General features: G+C 41.9%; 1 protein-coding gene across 5 annotated transcripts in view; it reads left to right on the top strand.

Moving 5' to 3' along the window:
* The window catches only part of slc2a9l2 (solute carrier family 2 member 9, like 2), a 542,218-nt gene that overhangs the window by 203,324 nt on the left and 312,703 nt on the right, over positions 1–26,191 (top strand). For all 5 annotated transcript variants that reach the window (XM_068040353.1, XM_068040334.1, XM_068040343.1 and 2 more), the window contains 2 exons: positions 14,060–14,184; positions 22,428–22,573. In XM_068040353.1, the coding sequence (XP_067896454.1) occupies positions 14,060–14,184; positions 22,428–22,573 (271 nt within the window). The remainder of the gene's footprint in view (positions 1–14,059; positions 14,185–22,427; positions 22,574–26,191) is intronic.

The following is a 26,191-nucleotide window of genomic DNA, read 5'->3' as shown; positions in this document are numbered from 1 at the left end:
CACAGTTTACCAATACCCTGCTAAATGCTTTCTCAATCACTAGTATGGGAACTAGTGGTGCCAGTTTTATGGTAGGTTGCAGTTTTCCTACCATTTGGCATGTATGTCATGTCCTACAAAATTGTCTCTCATCCTTTGAGTACAGGAGCAAGGCTGTCTTACTGCAATTATACAGGGCCTTGATGAGACCACATCTGGAGTATTGTGTGCAGTTTTGGTCTCCTTTATCTGAGGAAGGATGTTATTGCCATGGAGAGAGTGCAAAGAAGATTTACTAGGCTGATTCCTGGGATGGCAGGATTGACGTATGAGGAGAGATTGGGTCGACTAGGCCTATATTCACTAGAGTTCAGAAGAATGAGATGGGATCTCATAGAAACCTATAAAATTCTAACAGGACTAGACAGGCTAGATGCAGGAGGATGTTCCCAATGGCTGGGGAGTCCAGAGCCAGGGGTCACAGTCTCAGGATACAGAGTATGCCATTTAGAACCAAGATGAGGAGAAATTTCTTCACTGAGAGGGTGGTGAACCTGTGGAATTCTGTACTGCGGAAGGCAGTGGCGGCCAAGTCATTAAATATATCCAAGAAGGAGATAGGTATATTTCTTAATGCCAAAGGGATCAAAGGATATGGGTGGAAAGCAGGAACAGGGTACTGAATTAAACAATCAGCCGTGGTCTTTTTTGAATGGCAGAGCAGGCCCGAATGGCCTACTCCTGCTGCTATTTTCTATGTTTCTTTGTAAGACCTGGCCAGTAATAATATTGGCTTATGCGTGATTTGGTCTTCCAAATTCCCCTGTGTCCTGCAAAAGGAATGTCATGTGTTAACCTTTATAATCCCTGGTGATATTTAGTGGTACCACTATCTGTTCACCAATTGTCCAGTCTTTGTCTGCAGGTCTCTGAGGCAGTCTACATTTCCTCCTCAAAACCTTGTTTGCCATGTAATAACCTTCTGGAACTCCTTTCGCCTCAGCTTCTGTCAGAGCCGTCGGTGCTATTTGGTATAACTCTGGATCATTTTGCTGGACTGCAATTATAGAAGATCTGTTAAACATCTAATTTGGATTATCTAAATCCCCAAATAAGGTTTCAGGTACTTGACTATCTGTTTGTGGTGCCACTTTTACCTCCGACAGTGGATCCTGTTTCGCCATTGCTCGGGTGACTGCAGGAAATATTCCTGTAGCTTGCTCCTGTAATTGCTCTGTTTCCCTAACTTCACTTGGTTCTTATGTAATTATAGGAGAAACTGATACTTTTGATCCAGCCAAATCATTTCCTAGGAGTAGATCAATTCCCTCTACTGGCAAACTGTGGACAACTCCTACAGTTACCATCCCAAATATTAAGTCACTCTCTAGGAATACTTTATATAAAGGTATGGGTATATACTCCCCGCCAACTCCATTAACTAAAACTTTAGAGTTCAAGGAGCAGTCTGGTAGAAACGTTGTATCTTTCCCCAGCAAGAGTGTTTGGGTTGCTCCTGTATCCCTGAGTATAATAATAGGTTTTACTGCCATGAGAACATAAAAACTGACTGTAAAAGTTTCTATAGGTATGTGAAGAGAAAAAGATTGGTGAAGACAAATGTAGGTCCCTTACAGTCAGAAACAGGGGAATTTATTATGGGGAACAAAGAAATGGCTGACCAACTAAATGCATACTTTGGTTCTGTCTTCACAAAGGAGGACACAAATATCATACCAGAAATGTTGGGGACACAGGACTTAGTGAGAGAGAGGAACTGAAGGAAATCAGAATTAGTGGAGAAATGGTGTTGGGGAAATTGATGGGATTGAAGGCCGATAAATCCCCAGGCCTGATGGTGTGCATCCCAGAGTACTTAAGGAAGTGGCCCTAGAAATAATGGATGCGTTGGTGGTCATCTTCCAAGATTCTATAGACTCTGGAACAGTTCCTACAGATTGGAGGGTAGGTTAATGTAACCCCACTATTTAAAAGGGAGGTAAAGAGAAACCAGAGAATGATAGACCAGTCAGCCTGACGTCGGTAGTGGGGAAAATTCTAGAGTCCATTATCAAAGATTTTATAGCAGAGCACTTAGAGAACAGTGGTAGAATCGGACAGTCAGCATGGATTTACGAAAGGGAAATCATGCTTGACAAATCTTCTAGAATTCTTAGAGGATGTAACTAGTAGAGTTGATGAGGGGGAGCCAATGGATGTGGTTTATTTGGACTTTCAGAAGGCTTTCGGCAAAGTACCACATAAGAGATTAGCGTGTAAAATTAAAGCGCATGGGATTCGGGTGGTGTATTGCGATGGATAAAAAATTGGTTTGCAGACAGGAAACAAAGAATAGGGATAAATGGGTCTTTTTCCGAATGGCAGGCAGTGACTAGTGAGATACCGCAGTGATCAGTGCTAGGACCCCAGCTATTCACAATATATATCAATGATTTAAATGAGGGAACTAAATGTAATATCTCCAAATTTGCAGATGAGACAAAACTGGGTGGGAGGGTGAGTTGTGAGGGGGATGTAGAGAGGGTTCAGGGTGATTTGGACAAGTTGAGTAAGTGGGCTAATGCATGGCGGATGCAGTATAATGTGGATAAATGTGAGGTTATCCATTTTGGTAGCAAAATCAGGAAGGCAGATTATTATCTGGACAGCTATAAACTGTGAGAGGGGAATATGCAGCGAGACCTGGTTGTTCTCGTAGAGCAGACGCTGAAGGTAAGCATGCAGGTCCAACAGGTGGTAAAAAAGGCAAATGGTATGTTGGCCTTGATAGCGAGAGGATTCGAGTACAGGAGCAGGGATGTCTTGCTGCAATTACATAGGGCCTTGGTGAGGCCACAGCTGGAATATTTTGTGCAGTTTTGGTCTCCTTATCTGAGGAAGGATGTTCTTGCTATAGAGGGAGTGCAGCAAAGGTTTACCAGACTGATTCCTGGGATGGCGGGACTGATGTATGAGGAGAGATTGAGTCGGTTAGGATTATATTCGCTGGAGTTCAGAAGAGTGGGGGAGATCTCGTAGAAACCTATAAAATTCTAACAGGACTTCACAGGGTAGATGCAGGAAGGATGTTCTCGATGGTGGGGGAGTCCAGAACCAGGGATCATAGTCTAAGGATACGGGGTAAACCTTTCAGGACTGAGATGAGGAGAAATTTCTTCACCCAGAGAGTGGTGAGCCTGTGGAATTCGCTACCACAGAAAGCAGTTGAGGCCAAAACATTGTATGTTTTCAAGAAGGAGTTAGATATAGCTCTTGGGTCTAAAGGGATCAAAGGATATGGAGTGAAAGCGGGAACAGGTTTCTGAGTTGGATGATCAGCCATGATCATAATGAAGGGCGGAGCAGGCTCGAAGGTCCGAATGGCCTACTCCTCCTATTTTCTATGTTAAAGGATATGGAGTTACTTGCCCCTTTCACAAAAATTCATTATAACTTTCGGATATTTTATTCTTAACCTCTACACTCACTTTACTTTTTGTATCTGGTTTTACAGCTGCCAATAAATCTATAGCCTGGTCTGCTATACTCTCAGTCAGAGTCTTTTCCTCTGCACTAGTTTTGCATACCCCAACAAGTCCTATGGGTTTACCTCGCAATTTCCGGCATTCTGAACGGAGATGACCTGTTTTGTGGCAATGGTAACTTTGGCTTGTGAACCTCACTTCTATCCTCCGCACCTTCTTTTCCGGCCTGAGGAGGTGATCCTGGGGTATTCCCAGCTGTTCCTTCTTGTCCCCAGCTACTTGCCTTCCTTTCACTCTCCTGCTTTCTATCCTTCTCAGGTTAATGGGGGTGACGGATGAAAGATTTTGGCTTATTCACAAGCTCAAAATCATCAACAATTTCTGCTGCTTGCCTAGCTTTCAAACCTTTCAGGTTATCTACATGAGTTCTCACTACTGAAGAAATGGAGTTTTTAAACTCTTCCAAGAGAATCAATTCTCAAAGGTTCTTATACGTGGTTTCCATCTTTAATGCCCGTATCCAATGGTCAAAATTAATTTGCTTCCCCCTCTCAAATTCTACCCAGCCAATCTCCATAAATTCTGAAACTTCTGACGGTAAACTTCAGGGATTAACTCATACACAGTGAGAATAACCTTTTTTGCTATCTCAATAATCTGCAGAAGCCTCTTCAGGAAGCATGGCATAAACGTCATGAGCTTTGCCCATCAACCTGCTTTGCATCAGCAGTGTCCAGCTTTTCTTCGGCCATTTCATCTGTTTGGCTATTTTTCAAAAGCTATGAAAAATGCCTCTATGTCCCTTTCCTCCAACTTAGGAAGAGCTCGTATAAATTTCAACAGCTTTTTGCTGGGTCCTGGGCTGAATTCAGATTCTTCCTGAACAGAGCTTTCCCTGGAGTCAATACTACCCCTTTGTCTTGGTCTAGCTCTCTTAACCTAAATTCCCTCTCTTTCTTCTGGAATTCAAGCTTACGTCTTTCTATATATATTGCTGTTTCTTTTTCTTGTTCAAGTTTTCTTATTGCTGTTTCTTTTTCCTGCTCAAGTTTTTTCATTTCCAACTGAATTCTAGCCAATTCCACTGCATGGCTCTCTGACGTACCATCTTCTTCTTCCTCTTCTTCCAATTTTAAGTGTTGGACTATTACATCAAATAATCTCTATTTTTTTAGCACCTGATTTCAACTCTCACCCCAATTTTGCTGCCAATTCTTTTAGTTTATTCTTAGTTAAAGTTGTCAAGTCACTGAGGGACGCATTCTCCTTTCCCAGAAACTCTGCAGCAAATACTAATGACATTCTGATGGTATTGACTGTACCTTATTACACAAGAAACTTAGTTCCTTTTATTTTTTCATAATTGGCATTAGATTTGGATCCCAACAATCAAGTCCCTAATTAATATGATCCCAGATGCGAGATCAATTAATATGAAGCCAGACGCAAGACCCAAATTTATGTTATGCCAGAGACGAGCAATTAATATGATTCCAAATGTGAGCTCCCCAATTAATCTTATCCTGATCCCAGATGAGACACCCAATTAATAATTGCGGGAGCAACGCACTGTCAATTCAGTCTTGTCACTCCACAGGTCACAGCATATTCTTAAAGTTTTCTTTTCTCCACCCAACCGGAAAACAGCCAAATTAAACACTCTAGTAACCCCAGAATAAAACAGACCAAATCTGGTATCTTTGGACAACAACAAATTAACTATTTATTATAACTAAATCTTAAACACTATTAAGATAAACCTATGTCTAAAGACCTTATAACTTCTGATGTTAACCTAACTTCCCCATTCACACACATATGCTCAAAAATAACAGTAGTTAACCGGTTTTAAAAGTGGTGTTTTTAAAAATTAGCTGCTTCTGAAGAATAAATAAATAAGTCTTTGTGGGTTACGTTCCTGATGGATGAGGTATTCTAATGTGAAAATAATTGAAGGCCACTCAAAGTCTCCATGTGGATTTGATGAAATTGTCTGTTCTTAATAGGCATTCAAAACATTTTGGCTGCAGCAGGCATCAAACACTGACAAATTCCAGAAAATACAGTCATGAAAGATTCAATCTTGAAGCAAGTACTTCCTGGCTTGGAAGTAAAGAAAAGGAGTTTCACTACCTTCAGCAATACAAATGGTCTCTTGAAAAAAGAAGGCTTTTTTTAGGCAATCAACTTGGCCCATAGCTCCCTGTAGATGCTTTGCTGAGAGAAAATAGACAATTCTTCTGTAGCATGCCTCGATGGAAGGCTGGTTCAGACCTGTTTCTGACAGTTTTACACACAGTCAAATTGAAACATTATACCATATGTCCTCTCTCTCCAGCTGTGGCCTGGGGACAGGTGCAGCTGGCACCCTGTGCTCAGTCTTAAAGGCACACTTTTTCAAACAGAGTCTTAAAGGCACACACTGTTTTTTAATCAGAGGAGAGAATTAATTACAAGTCTATGACACTATCCATATAATTTAGTAGTGTCTTTCAATCATCCCTTGCATCAGTGTTTTACGTGTTAATACTGCTTTGAGTTATCTTTGGAGGAGACATTTAAGGGATAATTTTGCAGAATGTGGCCCGCAGCATGGAGTGTTGTTTGCTGGAAGAATGGATCAGTGGATTAGCCAGGTAGGTATGTGCAGCTGATTTGCTTCACTTCTGATTTTCTAGTTACTAAAGTTAATATGAATCAGACATTCTGATCTCTGTCCTCCATTTTCGGAGTCAAGCCCCTAGTGAATGAAGCTCCAGACCAGAAGGCTTGACTCACTAAATCACCGTTTTTTGGTGTTGTATCTGTTCTTTATTGATATCACAAATGTAACTGGAGTGGGAATTCTTGATATTAAAGAGGGGATTCTGCACAAAGCCTTCGGCTTTCAGGCTTCCTCTGACTTGTAGTTTTAAAGTTGAAAATGAAACAAGAGACAGTTGAGATACATCAGTAAATTGCACAGCAATCTTTCTTTTTAATATTTACAGACGTGTGATAATTCAGGTGCTTAAACTTTACCTCTGGAGGTATTGAAGGTGATAATTCTCAAATTTCAATACAGGAGTTGAGCTCATAATCTAGGTTAACAACTCAGTCAGTATTCATCCTTCAAATAACACCACTAAAACATATTAGTAGGTCATTAATCTAATTGCTGTTGTCACGGAGAGGCGATAAGTGCTGTGGGTGGCTTCCACTTTTCACGTCCCTACTCACCACAAATAGTGTTTGTTTAAAAATGGTGTTGTTAGTCCCTGAGTGTTTTAGGATCAAATAAACAGACAGATGATAGGTTTTCTCATAGGTTAAAAAAAGAAAGATAGATAACTATTTTTTAACAATTTACAAAATGGTAGCAACCTCACCCACACACACATGCACAAAAATGGATAGAGAGAAAAGGGTAGGATGCAACTTAAGTCCAAATTACATGCAAGAGTCCGTTGTTTAAAGAAAACCTTCAGAGTTTCTTTCGAAAGGAAATTTTATAACGGTGTTATAGACCTGAATGTTCCTTGTCTTGGAGTTAAAGTGTTATAGTCTTCATGGCCCAAAGTTGATGGTGTGAATCCTGATTTACTTTCACAGATGGAGAGTCTCAAAGACACCTTGTAATTTCTCTGCTACAGTGGTTGTTCAAGTTTTGTTATTGAGCAGGGTTCTTCTGCTTAGCTGGACTTTATCTCTCAGCCTCTGGCTGGAACTGGCTTTCTGTGGTCCTTGGTTGATCTCTCCTCTCTCTCCAGAGAGCTACTTTTTAAGGTAAAAACCCATCACATTTGAGTCTGTCAGGTGACAAAGGGCCCTCTCCCCTGGTGTGACCATAGAATTGTCCAGGATATGGAAACCATTGCTATTTGTTGGTGTCTGGATGGGGACCATTCTTTTACAATGGTGCTACTCCACACCTATTCATTGTGGTTTGGGCTGTGGAGTCAGTCTGTCCACAGAACTTTTTTTAGTCCCTTCCTGTAGGTAGGAGTCATTAACATGAAATGGGCTACTTTCCATTACAATGTGTTTTCCCCAAGCTAATTCAGATGCAATTAATGAGTTTAGTCTTTGCTGAAAGGCTTGTTTATTGACAGTACAGGAGGGGTCACCTGACCTCAAATCCCTTTTGTCTGTGGTACAAATGTGCCCATTTTCTTTTGTTTCAATTCAATAGTTGACTTTTATTTCATAATTCCTTCAGTTTATTGTTTATTTCATCACGGCTCCTTTCGAGCATGGCACTGTGCTTGTATTGACTGCCGTATTTGGTTAGTGAACACCAGTGTCTATACTTCAAAATGAATTTATTAACTGCAGATTACTTAGAATATTCTGGAATGTGATAAGCCATTATATAAACAGCAGCCTGTTTTTCTCTAATTCAGAAACATTTTACATACATACTGAACAAATGCACTGGCAAGAAAGAAAATGCCAATTTTACATGTTATTAATGCCTGTCAGTATCTCCATCAGCATCACTAATGTCAGCCAAAGATTCCTCTGCTAATGTCAGATTAGACTAGCACCATATAAAAAGGTAAATCTCAATGCAACAAATCTGCTTCTAAGAATGTAAGAGAAATAACATGTAAATTGGCCCATCAAATTCACCCCTTCCACAGACCAGGTACACTTCTCTGTCATGGCCTCCATCCAACTACTTTAATCTCCTGCAGAAAGGTTCTGCAGAGTTTGTCCTACAAAAGGTAAATCAAGTACAACACCAGAATATTGAAATAAAACCAGGAAATGCTGGAAAAACCTCAGTAGGTCTGGCAGCATCTGTGGAGGGAGAAACAGAGTTAATGTTTCAGGTTTCACCTTTCATCAGAACTCTGATCAGAATATCCTTGGTGAGATGCCTTCTTTGGCAGCACAATTTCATTATTCCAGTAGCTTAAGCACCCACTGTGTTCTTCACAGTATTTGAAAACACTAACTAATTTCGGCAATTTTTTAACTCAAGTAAATGGGACATATGGTGAGTAGTCCTGAATTCTGATAGGCTTTCAATGTTTTGATGCTGGCCTCAGGTTTTATGAAATTAAAAAACACAAAATGCTGGAAATACTCAGCAGGTCTGGCAGCATCTGTGGAGAGAGAAACAGTTAACGGGCAAGATTTTATGGTGCCCTTGGAAACAGGCATTGAGTCAGGGGTGGGGAGGGGTGGGGCGGGCGGGCATGAGGCAAACAAAATGGCAAGGTTTGGCGTTCTTGATGTCGTCCTGGCCCCCTGCCAATTTGTTTCCGAGGCGGGGAAGGCCAAGAATGGCGTTGTGAAAAGGACAGTTTATGAAAGATTTTTTTTACCATTAACACAGTTTTAAAATTCTACTGTACAATAATAGTGCAGAAATACTTAATGAATTTACATAAAATTTGCTATTTCCATGGAGATGTTAATCCAATGGGTTAATGCTTCTGTTAAAATACTGTTCAGCAGAATTCCACATTAATATTTAACACAACACAATTTCAATGGTACATTTTTATAAAAGGAAACAGCTTGCATTTATGTAGTGCCTATAATGTAGACAAACATGCTCAAGTGCTTCAAGAGGCATTGAGAAAAACTGGACACTGAGCCAAAGAGGAGATTAAGAGGGATGACCAAAACAGAATCACAGAATTGTTACAGCACAGAAGGAGGCTATTCAGCCTATTGTGTCTGCACTGGTTCTCTGAAAGAGAAATTTACCTAGTGCCAATCCCTGGCCTTGTCTGGTACATTCTTCCTTTTTCAGATAACAATCTGTTACAACCAGATGAGGAATGGGTCTAGGGCTCCCCTCTCAGCCTTTTCCTGGTTTGGCCATAACAGGGTTTAACTTTTAAAATAGAGTGTTTTTATCTTCCCCTCAGTGAGTCCTTGCTTACTGTTCTCTATTTGTCATTGCAAAGAAATCAACCAGACAGGTTTTCTCAGATTTAAACAAGTAAGGTTTAAGTTTGTTAAACTGAAACTCTAACTCAGTTAAAACTACTAAAAATACATGACACGACCACACTAGCATGCATATGTGATAAGCACACATGCAAATAGAGACAGAGGAGGAGAAATAATTAAAGGGGAAAGGATTGAAGTAATGGAGTTCAGTTACTGGTTTTGGGTTGGATGAAAGTCTTCTTTGCTTGAAGTTAAGTCTTGACGTTCCCCTTGGGGCCCAGTGCACACTTTCAAACTTGTTTCGCTGGACTTCTATCTTGAGGCTTAAGTTACTTCCGTGGGTTCCTGGAACTTTGCGTGAGACAGAGAGAGGGAGACCTTCCTGCTTCAAGTTCAATTGCAGTCTGTTCCAAAAACTATTCTGTGAGCACGATTCAATTAACTCCAGGTTGGCCAGCAGGTTAGTCATGTGACTAGCTTTTTCTTTGAGACAGCCTCACCTGCGAGGTTTGTGGATTCCTCACAGCTTATCAGACATTCTGTTTGTAGGGGGGGTGGGGGGTGGGGGGGAGGAGTGGTGGTGGCAGCGGGTGGATTGCTGGCTCTTACACAGGGAGTACTCCCATTGTCTCTCCATGTCACTGTCTTTTTCAAAGAGTATTAGAATGAACAGGGCTCTGATGAAAGGTCGTAGATCTGAAACGTTAACTCTATTTATACCTACACAGATGCTGCCAGATGTGCTGAGTATTTCCGGCACTTTCTGTTCTCATTTCAGAGTTCCAGCATCCGCAGTATTTTGCTCTTATATTACCCCATTGACGTTGGCTTTCCCCTAGTTAATCAATCTTACTCTGGATTGTTCCTTGTCCTTTTCCATAGCCAATCTAAACCTTATTATACAGTGATTACTGTCCCCTAATTGTTCCCCTACTGACACTAGATCCACTTGGCCCATCTCATTCCCAAGAACCAGGTCTAGCATTGCCCCTTTCTCATTGGAATGGAAATATACTGCTGTAGAAAATTCTCCTGAGCACAGTCTAGGAACTCTTTCCCCTCTCTGCCCTTTACACTACTACTGTTCCAGTCTATATTCGGATAATTAAAGTCCCCGATTAAAACTACTCTATAATCCCTGCATCTTTCTGTAATTTCCTTGAAAATTTCTGGGTACTGCCTGTGTGGAGTTTGCAAGTTCTCCCTGTGTCTGCGTGGGTTTCCTCCGGGTGCTCCGGTTTCCTCCCACATGCCAAAGACTTGCTGGTTGATAGGTAAATTGACCATTAGAAATTGCCCCTAGTATAGGTAGGTGGTAGGGAAAATATAGGGACAGGTGGGGATGTGGTAGGAATATGGGATTAGTGTAGGATTAGTATAAATGGGTGGTTGATGGTCGGCACAGACTCGGTGGGCCGAAGGGCCTGTTTCAGTGCTGTATCTCTAAACTAAACTAAACTGCTTACTTCCTTGGTTAAAAAAAATAGTTTTTAAGGAGGGCCTTACAGCAGAAGGAGCTGGAGAGGTGGAGTTGTTTACAGAAGGAATTCCTAGGTAGTAGCAGGCACAGTTGCAGTTGTTGTTTGCGGAACAAGGGAGGGAGAGGGTGAAAAAGGGTCTGGAGTCAGAGGAATGGAGAGTTGGTAGTTGATTGTACCATTGGAGGATGTTGCAGAGACAGGAAGGGGTGAGGCCATGAAGTGACTTAAGTACAAGAATGACAGTTTAAACTTTGAGCCACTTGGAGACTGAGATAACATAGGTTGGTGCGGACAAGGTTTAAGATCAACCAAGACTTTGTGCAGCAATGCATTGCATGAGCTGAAGTTTACAAAGGGCAGAGGATGGGACACTGGCTAGACGATCAATAGAATAATTGTGGTGCCAAAGGCATGGATGAGGATTTCAATGGCAGGTGGGTTAAGGTAGGGGCAGAGGCATGTGATGTGACAGAGATTGGAGTTGGTGTTATTGTGCAGAATCAGGAGCCAGTAGCTGTGTTCAGGGTTGAATAGGATGCCAAGGATGTGAGCAATCTAGTTCAGTCTGTGACAGTGGAGGGGAATGGGATGAAGTCAGTAGTGCGGGTACAGGGTGGGCATATTTTATGAATTTGATCTTCCAAAGTGAAATTTAGCCCATTGCACGTGCATACTGGGTAATTGGGTGTGGTTTTATGGCCTTGAGTATGTTATGTGTTTGTGCTCTGGTCAAGTGAATCTGGCAATTCACTCATCTATCTTCTGGTGATGTGTGCTGCTCACCATGCCATTTGTGAGAAGTTTCTGGTACCCACTGTTCACTTTTTGTAAGGCGTGAAACATATGATTGAGGGCTGTTCGGTGACCAGTTTATTTGCGTGGGAGAGGTTTGGGGGCAGGTAAGTAGGTTCTTATTGGAACTGAGGTATCTCTGGTATGATGTGCTTTCTGATGGACATATGAACAGAACCAACTCACTGGGTGAATTTTCCAAGTATGCACTGGTGCTGGAACCTCATCAGCAACAGTACATGGAACATAGAACAGAATACAGCACAGAAGGAGGTCATTCAGCCCATCGTGTCCGTGCCGGCTGAATAAACTATCCACCCGAACTAATCCCACCTTCCAGCACCTGGTCCATAGCCCCGCAGGTTACAGCACTTTAGGTGCATGTCCAGGTATCTTTTAAAAGAATTACGGATCTCTGCTTCCACCACTGATGCTGGCAGTAAATTCCAGACACCCACCACCCTCTGGGTGAAAAAGTTTCTCCTCCTGTCCCCTCTAATTCTTCTGCCAATTACCTTAAATCTGTGTCCCCTGGTAACTGATCTCCCCACCAGGGGAAACAGGTCCTTTCTGTCTACTCTATCTAGGCCCCTCATAATTTTGTACACCTCAATCAAGTCACCCCTCAGCCTCCTCAATTCCAGGGAAAACAACCCCAACCTATCCAATCTTTCCTCATAGCTGCAACCCTCAAGCCCTGGCAACATTCTTGTCAATCTCCTCTGCACTCTCTCCAGAGCAATTGTGTCCTTCCTGTAATGTGGTGACCAGAACTGCACGCAATACTCCAGCTGTGGCCTAATACAGCTCCAGCATTACATCCCTGTTTTTGTACATAATACCTCGGCCAATAAAGGAAAGCAATTCATATGCCTTCTTCACCACTCTATCTACCTGTCCTGCCACCTTCAGGGACCTGTGGACATGCACTACATATTGGAATATTCCCGACAGCATGTCTATGATTTTCTGATATGGTAGGCACATTAATCTGATACATTAAACTAGGATGGTCTGAAACTTTGCCAACCTGTGACTTGAGTAAATGTGATGGGTTCCCACGAGGAGAGAATGTGTACTCCATGCTGGTCAAATAGAGACCTTAACAGGGAAATGCCCTTGCAGGTTGACTCTGCTAATGACCCACAATCTGGATATGGTCTGTGGCCTTCTATGGATCAGTAGACTTTCAGACTGCTCCACCTTTTTCTGCCAGTGGAATGGGGTGATTAAGAGGAGACGGTGGTGTAGTGGTAATATCACTGACTTAGTAATCCAGCAGCCCAGGCTAATGGGTTCAAATCCCACCATGGCAGCTGGTGGAATTTAACTTCAATTAATTAATAAAATCCTGGAATCGAAACCTAGTCTCAGTAATGGTGCCATGAAACTATTATTGATTGTCGTAAAAACCCATCTGGTTCACTAATGTCCTTTCAGGAAGGAAATCTGCTCCCCTTACTTGGTCTGGCCTACATGTGACTCCAGACCCACAGCAAAGTGGTTGACTATTAAATGCCCTCTGAAATGGCCTGGCAAGCCTCTCAGTTGTCAAGGGCAAATAGGGATGGGCAACAAATGCTGGCCTTGCCAACGATGCCCACATCCCATGAAAGAATAAAAAAAATTGGAATTTCAGCCCTGAATTGCCTCTTGATGATCATATTTCTGGGGCTGCGATAGTGTGGAGACTGGACTTGCATTAAGTCCAACAGGTTTCAATGATACAATGTTTTCAGTATGTGAAAAAAAAATTGCAACCTTTTTTACATCCTCCTTTGTTTTGATGTTAGTCAGTCAAGGTAAATGATCTTGGGATTAGGCATGAATAGATTTGTATCTAGCAACTGTTGTGTGACATGTGCAAGATATATATTGACAGTGCAGATGGCAGTGAGGACTGAGACTGCGGCAAAGTTTTTCATATCAGGGGATGGTCCATAAGGTTTCCGTGGTAGGGAATGATGGACAGCTCCATGCTGAAGTTGAGGATATGTTTCAGCAGCTCAACAGCTCTTCAATTTGGTTGTACAAAACCTCATTTATACGTTTGTAAGAGATTTGGTAATGCTAGGAGGAGTAACAATGCATTGTTATTTTAATTAACGGAGATCTACCGGATTGACTTCCCTTCATTGTTTTATTTTTGTTTTCAATTAACGTTATTGGTGGATTGTAGTCTCTGATAAGAATGTTTATTCTTCTGCTCTACATAAACAAGGAAAATATGAGAGGCTTTATCTCAATTCAGGGAGGTAAACACACTGACAAGGCCTTTCGAATACAGACCCTTTGAAATTCTACATTACCCAGATATTGAGCAAATAAGACACATTCCTTCAGAAAATTTGTGGGATTTTATATGCAATATTTTCTGAAGACGGAAGATAATTTCTTTGGCTGAAAGCTTTGTGTGTTTTTCTTTGCTTCCAGGAAAGGTACACTTCTGCTAAATAATGGGTTTGCGATCCTTGCTGCTTTGTTGATGTCCCTGAGTGAAACTGCTGGCGCCTTTGAAATGTTGATTGTGGGGCGTTTTATTATTGGAGTGAATGGAGGTGAGAATATTTTCAGCTCAATTAAAGTTAATCACTTTAGTTATGTTTAAAGTTGCTAAAGTTTGTTTAATAATACAGACTGCATCTAGAAAGGGGGACTTTTCGGGATCTTTTCCCAGGTGCCCTGGATTGCTTGGGAATCGGAAAATTGAATGAATTGGAGTGTACACCTGAAAAGGAACACATCCTGTTCTTCTCTATTTAAATTAATAGAGGGAAATAAGTTATGGGTTCTTTTGCAGGTTTGTGCTCTGACCCACTTGAGTTTTCCAATATTCACTGCACCCATGTAATCCTGTGTAATTGGTTGCAGAGTCAGGAAAATCTCCCTAGAATCTTCCTGGTAACTGAATGCAGAGTTTTATTTAACATGCAGTAATCATGACCAGGAGCTCACTGGCTCCAGGGAGGCAGGGTGGTGCCAGTAAAATCAAGTGGAGTTGCGTCAGGTCAAGCCTGACACCGAAGGGGAGGTGGTTCGAATCTCTCTTGTTGGAGATGGTCATTGCCTGGTACTTGTGTGACCCGAATGTTACTTGCCACTTAGCAGCCCAAGCATGAATGTTGCCCAGGAAATACTAAACAGGTCTGTCAGCATCTGTGGAGAGAGAAGCAGAGTTAACATTTCAGGTCTGTGACCTTTCATCAGAACTGGCAAAGGTTAGAAAGGTAATAGGTTTTAAGCAGTGAAGCAGGGGTGGGGGAAAAGAGAACAAAAGGGCAGAGGGCTGGAGAGATTAACTGACAAGGAGGTCCTGGGACAAAGGCAAAGGGAATGTGCTAATGTTATGGTGAAGGAAAAACCTTAGTGCAGAGAGAGTGTTAATGACAATAATAAACACCTCTGTTCAAAAGCACAGACATGAAAAGCCAAGTTTAAAGCAGGCACATGGTTAAAAAAATGATAAAATAAAATAAAAATAAAAGAAAGGGCCTGTCGTGCTCTGAAATTATTGAACTCCGTGTTCAGTCCGGTAGGCTGTAGAGCGCCTAATTGGAAAATGAGGTGCTGTTCCTCAAGCTTGTGTTGATGTTCACTGGAACACTGCAACAGGCCAAGGAAAGAAGTGTGAGCATGTGTAGGCTGGTCACTTCCTTCAAGTAAAAGGTACCAGCATGGGTCCTAGTTACGCCTGTCTTTTTGTTGAACATTTCTTGTTCCAGTCCGACTCAGGCCCCCTCCCCCAACTCTTTTTCCGGTACATTTGTGACTGTATCGGTGCCATTTCCTGCTCTCCCCCCGAAATGGAAAACTTCATCAACTTTGCTTCCAATTTCCACCCTTCTCTTACCTTTACATGGTCTATCTCTGACACTTCCCTTCCCTTCCTCGACGTCTCTGTCTCCATCTCTGGGGATAGTCTGTCTACTAATATTCATTCTTAGCCTACCGACTCCCACAGCTACCTCGACTACACTTCCTCACACCCTGCTTCCTGTAAGGACTCGATTCCATTCTCCCAGTTTCTTCGTCTCCGACGCATCTGATCTGATGATGCTACCTTCCATGACAGTGCTTCTGATATGTCTTCCTTTTTTCTCAACCAAGAATTCTTCCCCACTGTGGTTGACAGGGCCCTCAACCATGTCTGACCCATTTCCCACACTTCTGCCCTCCCTCCCAGAACCGCGACAGCGTTCCCCTTGTCCTTACTTCCCACGCCATCAGCCTCCACAGCCAAAGGATCATCCTCTGCCATTCCCGCCACCTCCAGCGAGATGCCACAACCAAATGCATTTTTCCCTCCCTTCTCCTGTCAGCATTTCAAAGGGATCGTTCCCTCCGCAACATCCTTGTCCACTCCTCTGTTACCCTGACATCTCGTCCCCTTCCCATGCAATTGAAGATGGTTTAATACCTGCCCTTTAACCTCCTCTCTCCTCACTATCCAAGGCCCCTAACACTCCTTTCAGGTGAAGTAACAATTTACTTGTACTTCCTTCAATTTAGTATACTTATTCGCTGCTCACAATGCGGTCTCCTCTACATTGGGGAGACCAAACGCAGATTGGGTGACCACTTTGTGGAATACCTCCGCTCAGTCCGCAAGCATGACACTAAGCTTCCGGTTGCTTGCCACTTCACCTCACCACTCTGCTCCTATGCCCACATTTCTGTTCTTGGCCTGCTGCCGTGTTCCTGTGAGCATCAACGCAAGCTCAAGGAACAGCACCTCATTTTCTGATTAGGCACACTACAGCCTTCCGGACTGAACATTGAGTTTAATGATCTCAGAGCATGACTTTTATTATTATTTTATTTTATTTTGTTTTTATCATTTTTTTTACCATGTGCCTTCCTTAAACTTGGTTTTTCATGTTTGTGCTTTTTGACAGAGCTATTCATTATTCTGTCATTAACACTCTCTCTGCACTAATACTTTGGCTTTCACCACACCATTAGCACACTCCCTTTGCCTTTGCCCCATGACCTTGTCAGTTAATCTCTCCTGCCCTCTGCCCTATCACATACCTTCCCTTTTGTTCTCTTCCCCCTCACCCCCACTTCACTTTCTTAAAACCTATTACATTTCTAATGTTTGCCAGTTCTGATGAAAGGTCACAGACCTGAAACGATAACTTTGCTTCTCTCTCCACAGATGCTGCCAGACCTGCTTAGTATTTCCAGCATTTTCTGTTTTTATTTCAAATTTCCAGCATCCGCAGCATTTTGCTTTTATTTGAAGGTTGTCCAGCTCTTGCTGCATGAGGGCACAGACTGTTTCAATACCTAAGGAGTTGTGAATGGTACTGAACACTGTGCCTTAGGTTAGACGGAAGTGCAGCTCTCTATTATTTGGCGGCCAATGAGTAACTTGTTAGCCATAGCTCAGTGGGTAGCTCTCTAGCCTCTGAATCACAGGTTCTGGGTTCAAGTAGCACTCGGGGGCTTGAGCACAAAATTCAAGGCTGACACTCCACTGCTAAACTGAGGAGTGCTGCACTGTTAGAGGTGCTATCTTTTGGATGAGACATTAAATCCAGGCTCTGTCTGCCCTCTCAAGTGGATGTAAACGGTCCCATGGCACTATTTCAAAGAAAAACAGGGGAATTATCCCTGGTGTCCTGTCCAATATTTATCCCTCCATCAACATCACAAAAAACATATCATCACATTGCTGTTGATGGGAACTTGCTGAGCACAAATTAGCTGCTGTGTTTTTGTTGCTAAAATAGTGACTGTACTTCAAAAGCACTTCACTGGCTGTAAAACACTTCCAGATGTCCAGTTGTCATGAAAGGCACTATTTAAATGCAAGTTTTATTTTTCTTTTTAGTTGCATTGACTTGAATGGAAAAGTAAATAGGGTGCAGTGTCAAAAGAGCTGCTCATGCATGATCCTCTGTTTTGTGCTCGTGCTGAAGACCAATTACCACCCCCCCCCCCCCCCCAATCTCTATATCAGACTTGTATTTATCTGTCCTAAACTTAAAGCCATCAAGTATTTGCAGTGTCTCTCTGCCCTTTAGAAAATTAGTGTGCCAATTCTGACATCTGGCTGCTTAATGAAATGTAATACAATCTTATAAATGCTTAATTCTCTTAAAGACTTTCTAATTGCATGTTTGATTAACTGCCTTCTTTGGTTTTGTAGGGAGTGATATAACTAGAATAATAGGGAGTAATCTGAACTTTTATTGCAAGGCAAAAAATGGTTATTATGAATTGGGACACATTTTACACCTCAGCCAGTTTTCTTTTCCATTGTGGAAAAGCACGTGGAGCTGTAAGAAATTGTCTCTTCTGACTTCAAGAGTTCTTTTCTTGCTTTTGTATCTCTTTTAAAACATTTAGATGGATTACTTCCAATCCTGACACCATGTAGTGTTTTTTTTAAGTTCAATTAGTAACAAAGTGGAACACTTTTCAGAATTTTTTAGGTCTGGGGGAAATCTCTGGCATAAAATGGATGGAAGAGGTCAGGCAGGGGCAGGAAATTGGTCAATGTCCAGTGAAGACAGGTCTGTGAAAAATCATTGGTGGCGTGCCATCAGGAAAGGCTGGAGATATTGTGTCACCCCACTGGTTTGGGAATCACGGATACCCAGAGAAGCAGGGTCAAAGTCATTGGTGGCTTTCAAAGTACTTTATTAAGCAGCAATTTAAATATGATGCACAAGCCAAGTAGACAGAAAATACATACGACCATAACAGATTGAACGGATTACCAATCCCAGATCATACAGTGGGGCAGAATGGTAGTGACCATCACCCCAACAGATTAGCCAGGTGAGGTGTTGGTGGCCTTTTCGATCCTTGGGGTCCTCAGTCTTCTTGAGTTAACCAAAGTGTTTAGCCGAAGTCTAATACTCGGTCGTAGCCGAGCTTCGGGAAGCTCTCCTTCTGTCTGCAGAAGACTGACTGACTGTTTCCCTGCCAAGTGTCTGTTTATATATTTTATTTCTAAGGGCTGGTGAATGTCCCATGTCAATCACTTGTTTGATTCCAATTGCCAATCATCAAGGGACAGGTACTCAAAGTAAACCCCTCCCATGCCCATTACTCTGCCCTGAAATCCCCTTGTGGCTCATCGCTGGCTAGGTACTGTTTGTAAACTTCAGCCAGCTATTTATCTAGAGGCGGTACGAGGCTCCATGTTATCAGTTTTAGGACTGTCTTGTTTCAGAGCCTATGCTAGAGTCATGTCCTTGGCAGAGATAACAGGCCTCCGCTGTCCTATGTCTGTCAAATCTGGCAAACTGCTGTAGAATCTTTCTTAATAAGAGAGCTATTTCTATTATATTCAGTTACTTTTCTTAAGATTTTATAAGGTTATTAGACAGCCATTTCTTACAACTGGAACTTCTAAACAACCTGTATGCAGCCAGATACCAGCATCAGTTCAATGCATGGGGCCCACAGGTTTATCCAGGCCTAGCTCTTGGTATGAAGCACTGTGGATGATGGAACACTTCACATTTCATATTGGTCCTCTGATCAAAAAGGCCAATTCCAACATTTCCTTCAAACTTAAAGATGACCCATAGTGATGTGGGCACCTGGTTTATGTTTACTACCTGGTCCTGGATATTTCAGCGGGGTTGGCTCTGTTTGACAACAGGGCACAAATTCTGCTCTGTTATGGTGGCAGAGCAGGATCAAGGATGGGTCATTTCAATGGACAACATGCAGCTATGAATACATTTTTAGGTCAGAGGTAAGGTCAGAAGCAACTTCCTATACTTTAACATCGATACAAAGTGACACCTATCCACTGGCGATGCAGTCTCACAGCCCCGATTTGATGGACTTTTTTTTCTGCCAGAACACAACTTTTCTGGTTGACTACCATTTTGATAAAATTCCCCTTTCTATTACTCACTACCTCAGAATACCGATTCTTGAAGGTGATTTTTGAATCCGGTCCCTAATCTTGCCGCTGTTGCTTCTTCCAGTTGTTTTCTCAGGCTTTTATGGCTTCTCCCATTGTCCACGATGTCGCGCTTGTGATCACTGTCACAATGTCAAACACTGCTGCTAATAGGCTGTGTATATCCACATTGCTGCCACCATATTATGTTATTGGATCTTAACACAAACGTACCAATCACTATAACAATGATTGGTAAATGAAATTAAAGGTTCTTTATTGAAGAATACAGGATTCTAGGAGAGCTCTTCAATACACTTACTACCTGCTGACAAACACTGCTCTAACTACTGAATCACATGCTAACTTTCATCACTTCCTGTGATGCATACTAAACTATTTACATATGTATTTACATAGTATGCGAATCAGTTTTAAAGCAATATCCCAACATCAATTGCTGCCTCTGCTTCAAATTAAACAGTCATTTCCATTGTCCTCATGTCCCTCCACAATGCTTACATCTCCTCTACCCTGCCATGATTCCCCCCACCCCCACCATGGTATTCTCCCTGTTCCCAGCATTTAAGAATTGTTCCCTGAAACTGACAAGCCTGTTAATGAGCTCTTAGATGAGCTCAACAGGCAATTAATTGGACGCAGGTGCCCGACCTATTCCCTCCTTGCCAGCTGAAGTTTAAAAATAGAATCGTATTCCCAACCTTTGGGAACGCAGTGTTCAATTTGTGTTCACTGCTGTCCCCACTCTCAGCAGGTATTGAAATCAAGCCCAAATAATCTGCAAAGGGATATAATTAGGTTTAGGGAGTGGGCAAAAATTTGGCAGATGGAGTATAATGTGGGAAAATGTCAGTTTGTCCACTTTGGCAGGAAGAATAGAAAAGCAGAACATTATTTAAATAGAGAAGGATTGCAGAATGCTGAGATACAGAGGGATCTGGGTGTCCTTGTTCAGGAATCACAAAAAGTTAGCATGCAGGTACAGCAGGTAATTAGGAAGGCAAATGGAATGTTGGCCTTTATTGCAAGGGGAATGGAGTATAAAAGTAGGGAAGTCTTGCTACAACTGGACAGAGCATTGGTGAGATCGCACCAAGAGTACTGTGTACAGTTTTGCTCTCCTTACTTAAGGAGGGATATGCTTGCATTGGAAGCAGTTCAGAGAATGTTCACTAGGCTGATTCCTGGGATGAAGGGGTTGTCTTATGAGGAAAGGTTGAGCAGGTTGGGCCTGTACTCATTGGAGTTTAGAAGATTGAGAGGTGATCTTATTGAAACATATAAGATTCTGAGGGGGCTTGACAGGATAGATGCCGAGAGGATGTTTCCCCTCATGGGGGAATCTGTAAATGCTGACAGTCCCAATACCTGCCAATCTATGCATCATGTTTGTCATTTATCTGCACTGAAGTCCCACAGTCCAGATAGCTGTCTACATATTCAACCTATTGCTAGTTGCCTGAATGTCCGCTTTGCTGCCTATACTATCTGCACGTATACTACTGTCCAACTTTATATCCTAGTTCTTGCCCGTCCATCCTGATTTCCATTTACCAGATATTATGATATGCATACTTAACCCTACTTTTCTAATAATATTTTAATCACGATCTGACAGCCACAGCGAGCCGCAGTGCCAATGCTCATTGTTTGAATGACATAGCACCCTGAAATAGTTTATCTCAGTTGAGCAGGTGGTCTGTTTCCAGACTCTGCTAGTGCTACTCTGTCCCAATATGTTAATGAGTGAAACACTGCGGATTATCTACTTCCATTTTGTGCTGATACCTTAATCAGCAGTTCAAATACTGGAATGGGAGAGATATCACCCTCTCGGTTAGGAAACGATTTGCAACATGGCACGGGAAGAAGGAAATGAGCTGCAGGAAAATCTATCAAAGCAAAATATTTGTGTTAAGATCCAATAACAAAAAATATCCTCTCGAGTGCTTCATCTCATTATAATACCCTCACAGACAAATAACCTGCAGCAAGAAAACACTTTTCTAAGCTCCATTCAGTAATAAAAGATATTGAGGAACTGGAGAAAGTGCAGAAAGGATTTACTAGAATGATACCAAAACTGAAAGATTGAACAGGCTGGGGCTTGTTTCTCTAGAAAAGCAAAGAAAGGGGTGCTCTGATAGCGTTCTTTAAGATTATGAAGTGATTTGATAGGGTAGATGTGGACAATATATTTCTGCTTGTGAGGAGGCCAGAACTAGGGGCCATAAATATAAGATAGTCACTAAGAAATCCAATTATGAATTCAGCAGAAGCTTCTTTGCCAGGAGAGTGTTTAGAATATCGAACTCACTACCATAAGGAGCAGGTGAGGTGACTGGCATAGATGCATTTAAGGGGAAGCTAGATAAACAAATGAGAAGAAAGGAGTGGAAGGACATGTTGATGGGGTTTGATGTGGGAGAAGGCTCGTGTAGACCATAACCCTGTTGAACCGAATTGCCTGTTTCTGTGCTGTAAATAATATAACATTAAGAAAATTGGCCACAGTGGATGCAATTTCTTTCCATGCAAAAGGAAATTCTTCTTTATACTTCTAACCATTTTTTCTGTAATCAATATCTTAATGTGGCACATTGGACAGCATTTGAGATGTACGGTAGACAATGCACGACAAATACAATTTTTTAAATGTGGAGTAAATGAGATATAATGAAATACTCTGCTGAGATAAAATGTTTTTGGAAGTTGTCTTTTCTTAATTTGGTTATGTCTCTGCCTATAATAACACAAAGTTTGATTGACAATCAGACAGACCCAAGTCTGTACACTGGGTCACAGATATTGCTTGTTGGTGTATTTAACTGTAGGCATATTGTTTATAGATTTGCAGTGATGTGTCACAGAATGTTAGGATCTGATGTTGAAGTTCTGCTCTCTCTACAGGCATTTCCCTCAGTGCCCTTCCTATGTACTTGGGTGAAATCTCACAGAAGCACATTCGTGGCTCCATAGGGCAGGTCACAGCTATTTTCATCTGTGTTGGTGTCTTTGTTGGCCAGGTCTTGGGGCTTCCGGAGACACTTGGCAAGGTTTGTAAACTTGACTTCTTGATCACAACATTACAGTAAGTTCTATTAAAATTCCAATACACCCCAATTCTTCTACATCGTCTGTCTATATTCATATACCTACTTTGCTTTAAGAATGTTAAGAAAATGGTAGTCGAAGAAACAAACATATTTAATTGAAGAATGGGCATTTAAAAGAGTGCATGTGATGGGAGGAGAATTCCATTGGTTGCCATGTGTAGTAATGCCATAAATGTATTTATCAAGAATGTGAAATGTGCTTATGATTTTGTTGCACATAATGACCTGAGCAATTTTTCTCCATTTTGTTTACTTTGTAGCTCAGCTCGATGTTTATTTCTGTGTCCAATAAATATTCAAAAACAAATTCAAGGGTATTTGGAAATGATTTTTGAAATGGATAAAACCACCACTCTTTCGCCCTATTAATCAAAATTTTCCAGAGCTGTCAGAAAATTAGTGATATTGCCGTCTCTGCTGATTTTTCCTAAATCCATGGCCATGGTTGCCCATCAGAGGGAGTCATTTTCAAACAGGATTAAGCCATTGTTCCGAATTTGCTATAGCAGGGTTTCTAACAATGTCTACCATTACTTAGACTTGCCCCTGCACCCTTCAGATCAAAAAGGTATTGCCCACTAATTTGCTGGACGTGTGAGCTGTTAACAGAACAGTGAGGAGAACAGGGCATCTGGGGCCTTGGTGAACAGGACAACCAACAATCCTTAATCAATGAGATTTAAGGATTGGGAAATAAAAACAGGAAGGACTGAAGAGGAGGATGAATTAATGAGAGTGAATTCAATGTCAAACCAATACAGAAAGAAAAATAGAGAGAGAAAGAAAATTGGATTAAGAGAAAGATAAAGAGACAGGCAAGTAATTTTGACATTTTTACAATCTTCCCAAAAAATTCAAAACTGAAGCAATGAGACTCCATACGTGTAATAGTTCATTTTCGGTGCCGAGAGCTTGATTGGCAATCATTAACACTGTTAAAATTGCTAAAAGGGTACTTAGGCTTATAATGATAAGACTTAACTTTCTGTGGCAGGTTTTATAGGCAATTAATGGACAAATACAACAAGTTCCTAGAAAAAAAAATGGGGAGGCTAAGAACGAGATGCTGTTTTCGTGAAGCCAACGGTGGAGCAGTGCAACCTGAACAGCAACTTTTGGATATTCTCATTTAACCGTGCATCTGTTCCTCACATGAGGTTGCTGTACCACTGATGCCTGAATAACAGTGAGAACCATTAGCTTTACTGTTATTTTGACAGTAAATTCTGGCCCATTATCTATTCCAGAATAGGCAGAAATGACTTAACTTCTGTGACTTGAAGTAATGGAGGCTGATTTATTATCCCTGGATAAATTACCTTTGTCCTTATGTCAATCTCTGTTTAAAAGATAACATGATGCTGAAGTATCTTGGAGAACATGACTAATGTGGAGTTAAAATTAACTTTGACCTTCTCAGTTTCCTTTAGCTCTTAACCTGTCGAGCTCCCAGAATCTTTCAGAAAGGGACCCTGTAATTGACAGGGTATGAATTAATTTGAAAACTCTGCAAAATGTAACATTTTAAGCCTACTTCTTACAATTTCTTAGCATTTTCATTGTATCCGGGTAGTACAATGCTGCTCCACTTAGTATTATAGTGTCTTTCACACCTTCCTGTTCAAGCTGCAACTTTGAATAGTTCATCATCATAACCCATGAGAACAGTTCATACATATCTTACCTTGAGGTTAGATTATTGCTTTGAAACCACTACATCTGGTACTAATCATGACCTATTATTTTCTTTGATGTTCTGAAAGCTAGACTGTGGATGATGATTATAAAGTCCTAGAAGGAGGCCACTTGGCCCATCAAGTCCATACTCACTCTCTGCAGAGCAATCCAGCCAGTCCCACTCCCTTGCTTGATCCCCATAGCTCTGCAAGTTTATTTCCTTCAGGTGCCCATCTAATTTCCTTTTGAAGTCATTGATTGTCTCCATTTCCACCACCTTCATGAGTTCCAGGTCACTACCATTTGCTGCCTAAAAGTTTTTTCCCTCACATTCCCCCTGCATCTCTTGCCCAAAACCTGCAATCTGTGTCCCCTAGTCCTAGTACCATCACTTCATGGAAACAGTTTTTCTTGTCTAATTTATCTAGGCCTGTCATAATCTTGTGCTCCTCGATCAAATCTCCCCTCAATCTCCTTTTCTGCAAGGAGAACAACCCCAGCTTTTCCTTGTAACAAAAATCCCCCATCCCTGGAACCATTCTGGTAAATCTCCTCTGCATCCTCTCAAGGACCCTCACATCCTTCCTACAGTGTGGTGATCAGAACTGGACTGGATTACTGGAAAAGTCTGTAATAAGAGGATTGATATTAACTCAGGGTGGGAATTGGGGGGTGGGGTGGGGTGGGCCAAAGTGGCTAGTCCACCATGTGCCTCTTCCCCCTCCCCACCCCCACAACTTCTGGAGGGTGAGGCCCAAGAAATTTTAACTCACTTACATGTCACAATTCTGACTCCCACCTGATGGCGACGTTAAGGACATCACCATTGGTGGGCAGCAGTCAAAATTATTGTGGGTAGAGAGAGCTGCCAGGTCTCTCAGAAACAGTCCCCATCAAGGTGGGTAGGGTTTGTTGGGACTGGGTAGGGAGCCTGGAAGCCCACAATCAGGGCTCACCATTTTAAAAAATAAGAACACACCTGGGCTGGGCTCATTGCTGCCACCATCTTTTACTTTGGGGGCCACAGTCAGATCCATATTTAAAATGATATACGTGCCCTGAAGACATCATCGGGGCATGGAACTTACATTTAAATTAGGTCTCTGCTTCTCTGGGGTGAGTTGCTTTCACCTGCCTGAAGACAGGTAAGTAAAAATGGTTGGGCGGGTCTGGAGGGCAGGATGGAGAATGACAAGGCATTGGAAATATGCTGTGAACACCCTCCACCTCTGCACTGTTCCTGCTGAGTGTGTGGTTTGCGAGGGATGGGAGTGGAATTGACCATATGATCACTGATAAGCAATCTGTGTCAAAGCCTGGTATGCTCTCTTTATGATTGCAGCAAAGATCACCAAATCGAGTTTAAAAGTGATTGATCATTTTTTAAAAAAGTTTTATATTGATGGTGTGAGAGCAGATCAGCGATTGGACACATTTCGTTCGGTCTGCGATTATGCAGTTGCTCGGTGCATAATTATTTTTGTGAAGCTAATTAAAGGTTGGAGATTCTATTTTATGCTACACCTCATTTGTTTTGGTTGTTTGCCTGCTTGGTCTAAGTACACGGTTCAGCCCAGCTATCAAGGCTGTTGTTTGCTTCTTGCTTATCTGACTGCTTTATGTGGGTTGTTGTTCACCTAATTGGCCGTAAACCTACTCTGGTGCCTGACTGTGTGGCTGGTCCCCTTCTTGTTCAGGTTGGAGTCCGTCCCACAGTTTATTTGATAAGCCTGTCTATTGGTCCCAATACTTGCTTCTCCCAATGCCAGTTTGTCCATCTCCTCATCCATTCATTTTGTCTGCTGTCCACTTGCCCATCTACTGTCTGCCTGTCTAGCCCACTTGTGCAGTCAATTGTCAGTTTCTTCCACTGCCTATCTG

The sequence above is a fragment of the Heterodontus francisci genome, chromosome 1 (genome assembly GCF_036365525.1).
Source record: "Heterodontus francisci isolate sHetFra1 chromosome 1, sHetFra1.hap1, whole genome shotgun sequence".
Taxonomy (NCBI): domain Eukaryota; kingdom Metazoa; phylum Chordata; class Chondrichthyes; order Heterodontiformes; family Heterodontidae; genus Heterodontus; species Heterodontus francisci.
The sequence above is the reverse complement of the archived record's forward strand: the minus strand, read 5'-3'. Positions and strand labels throughout refer to the sequence as shown.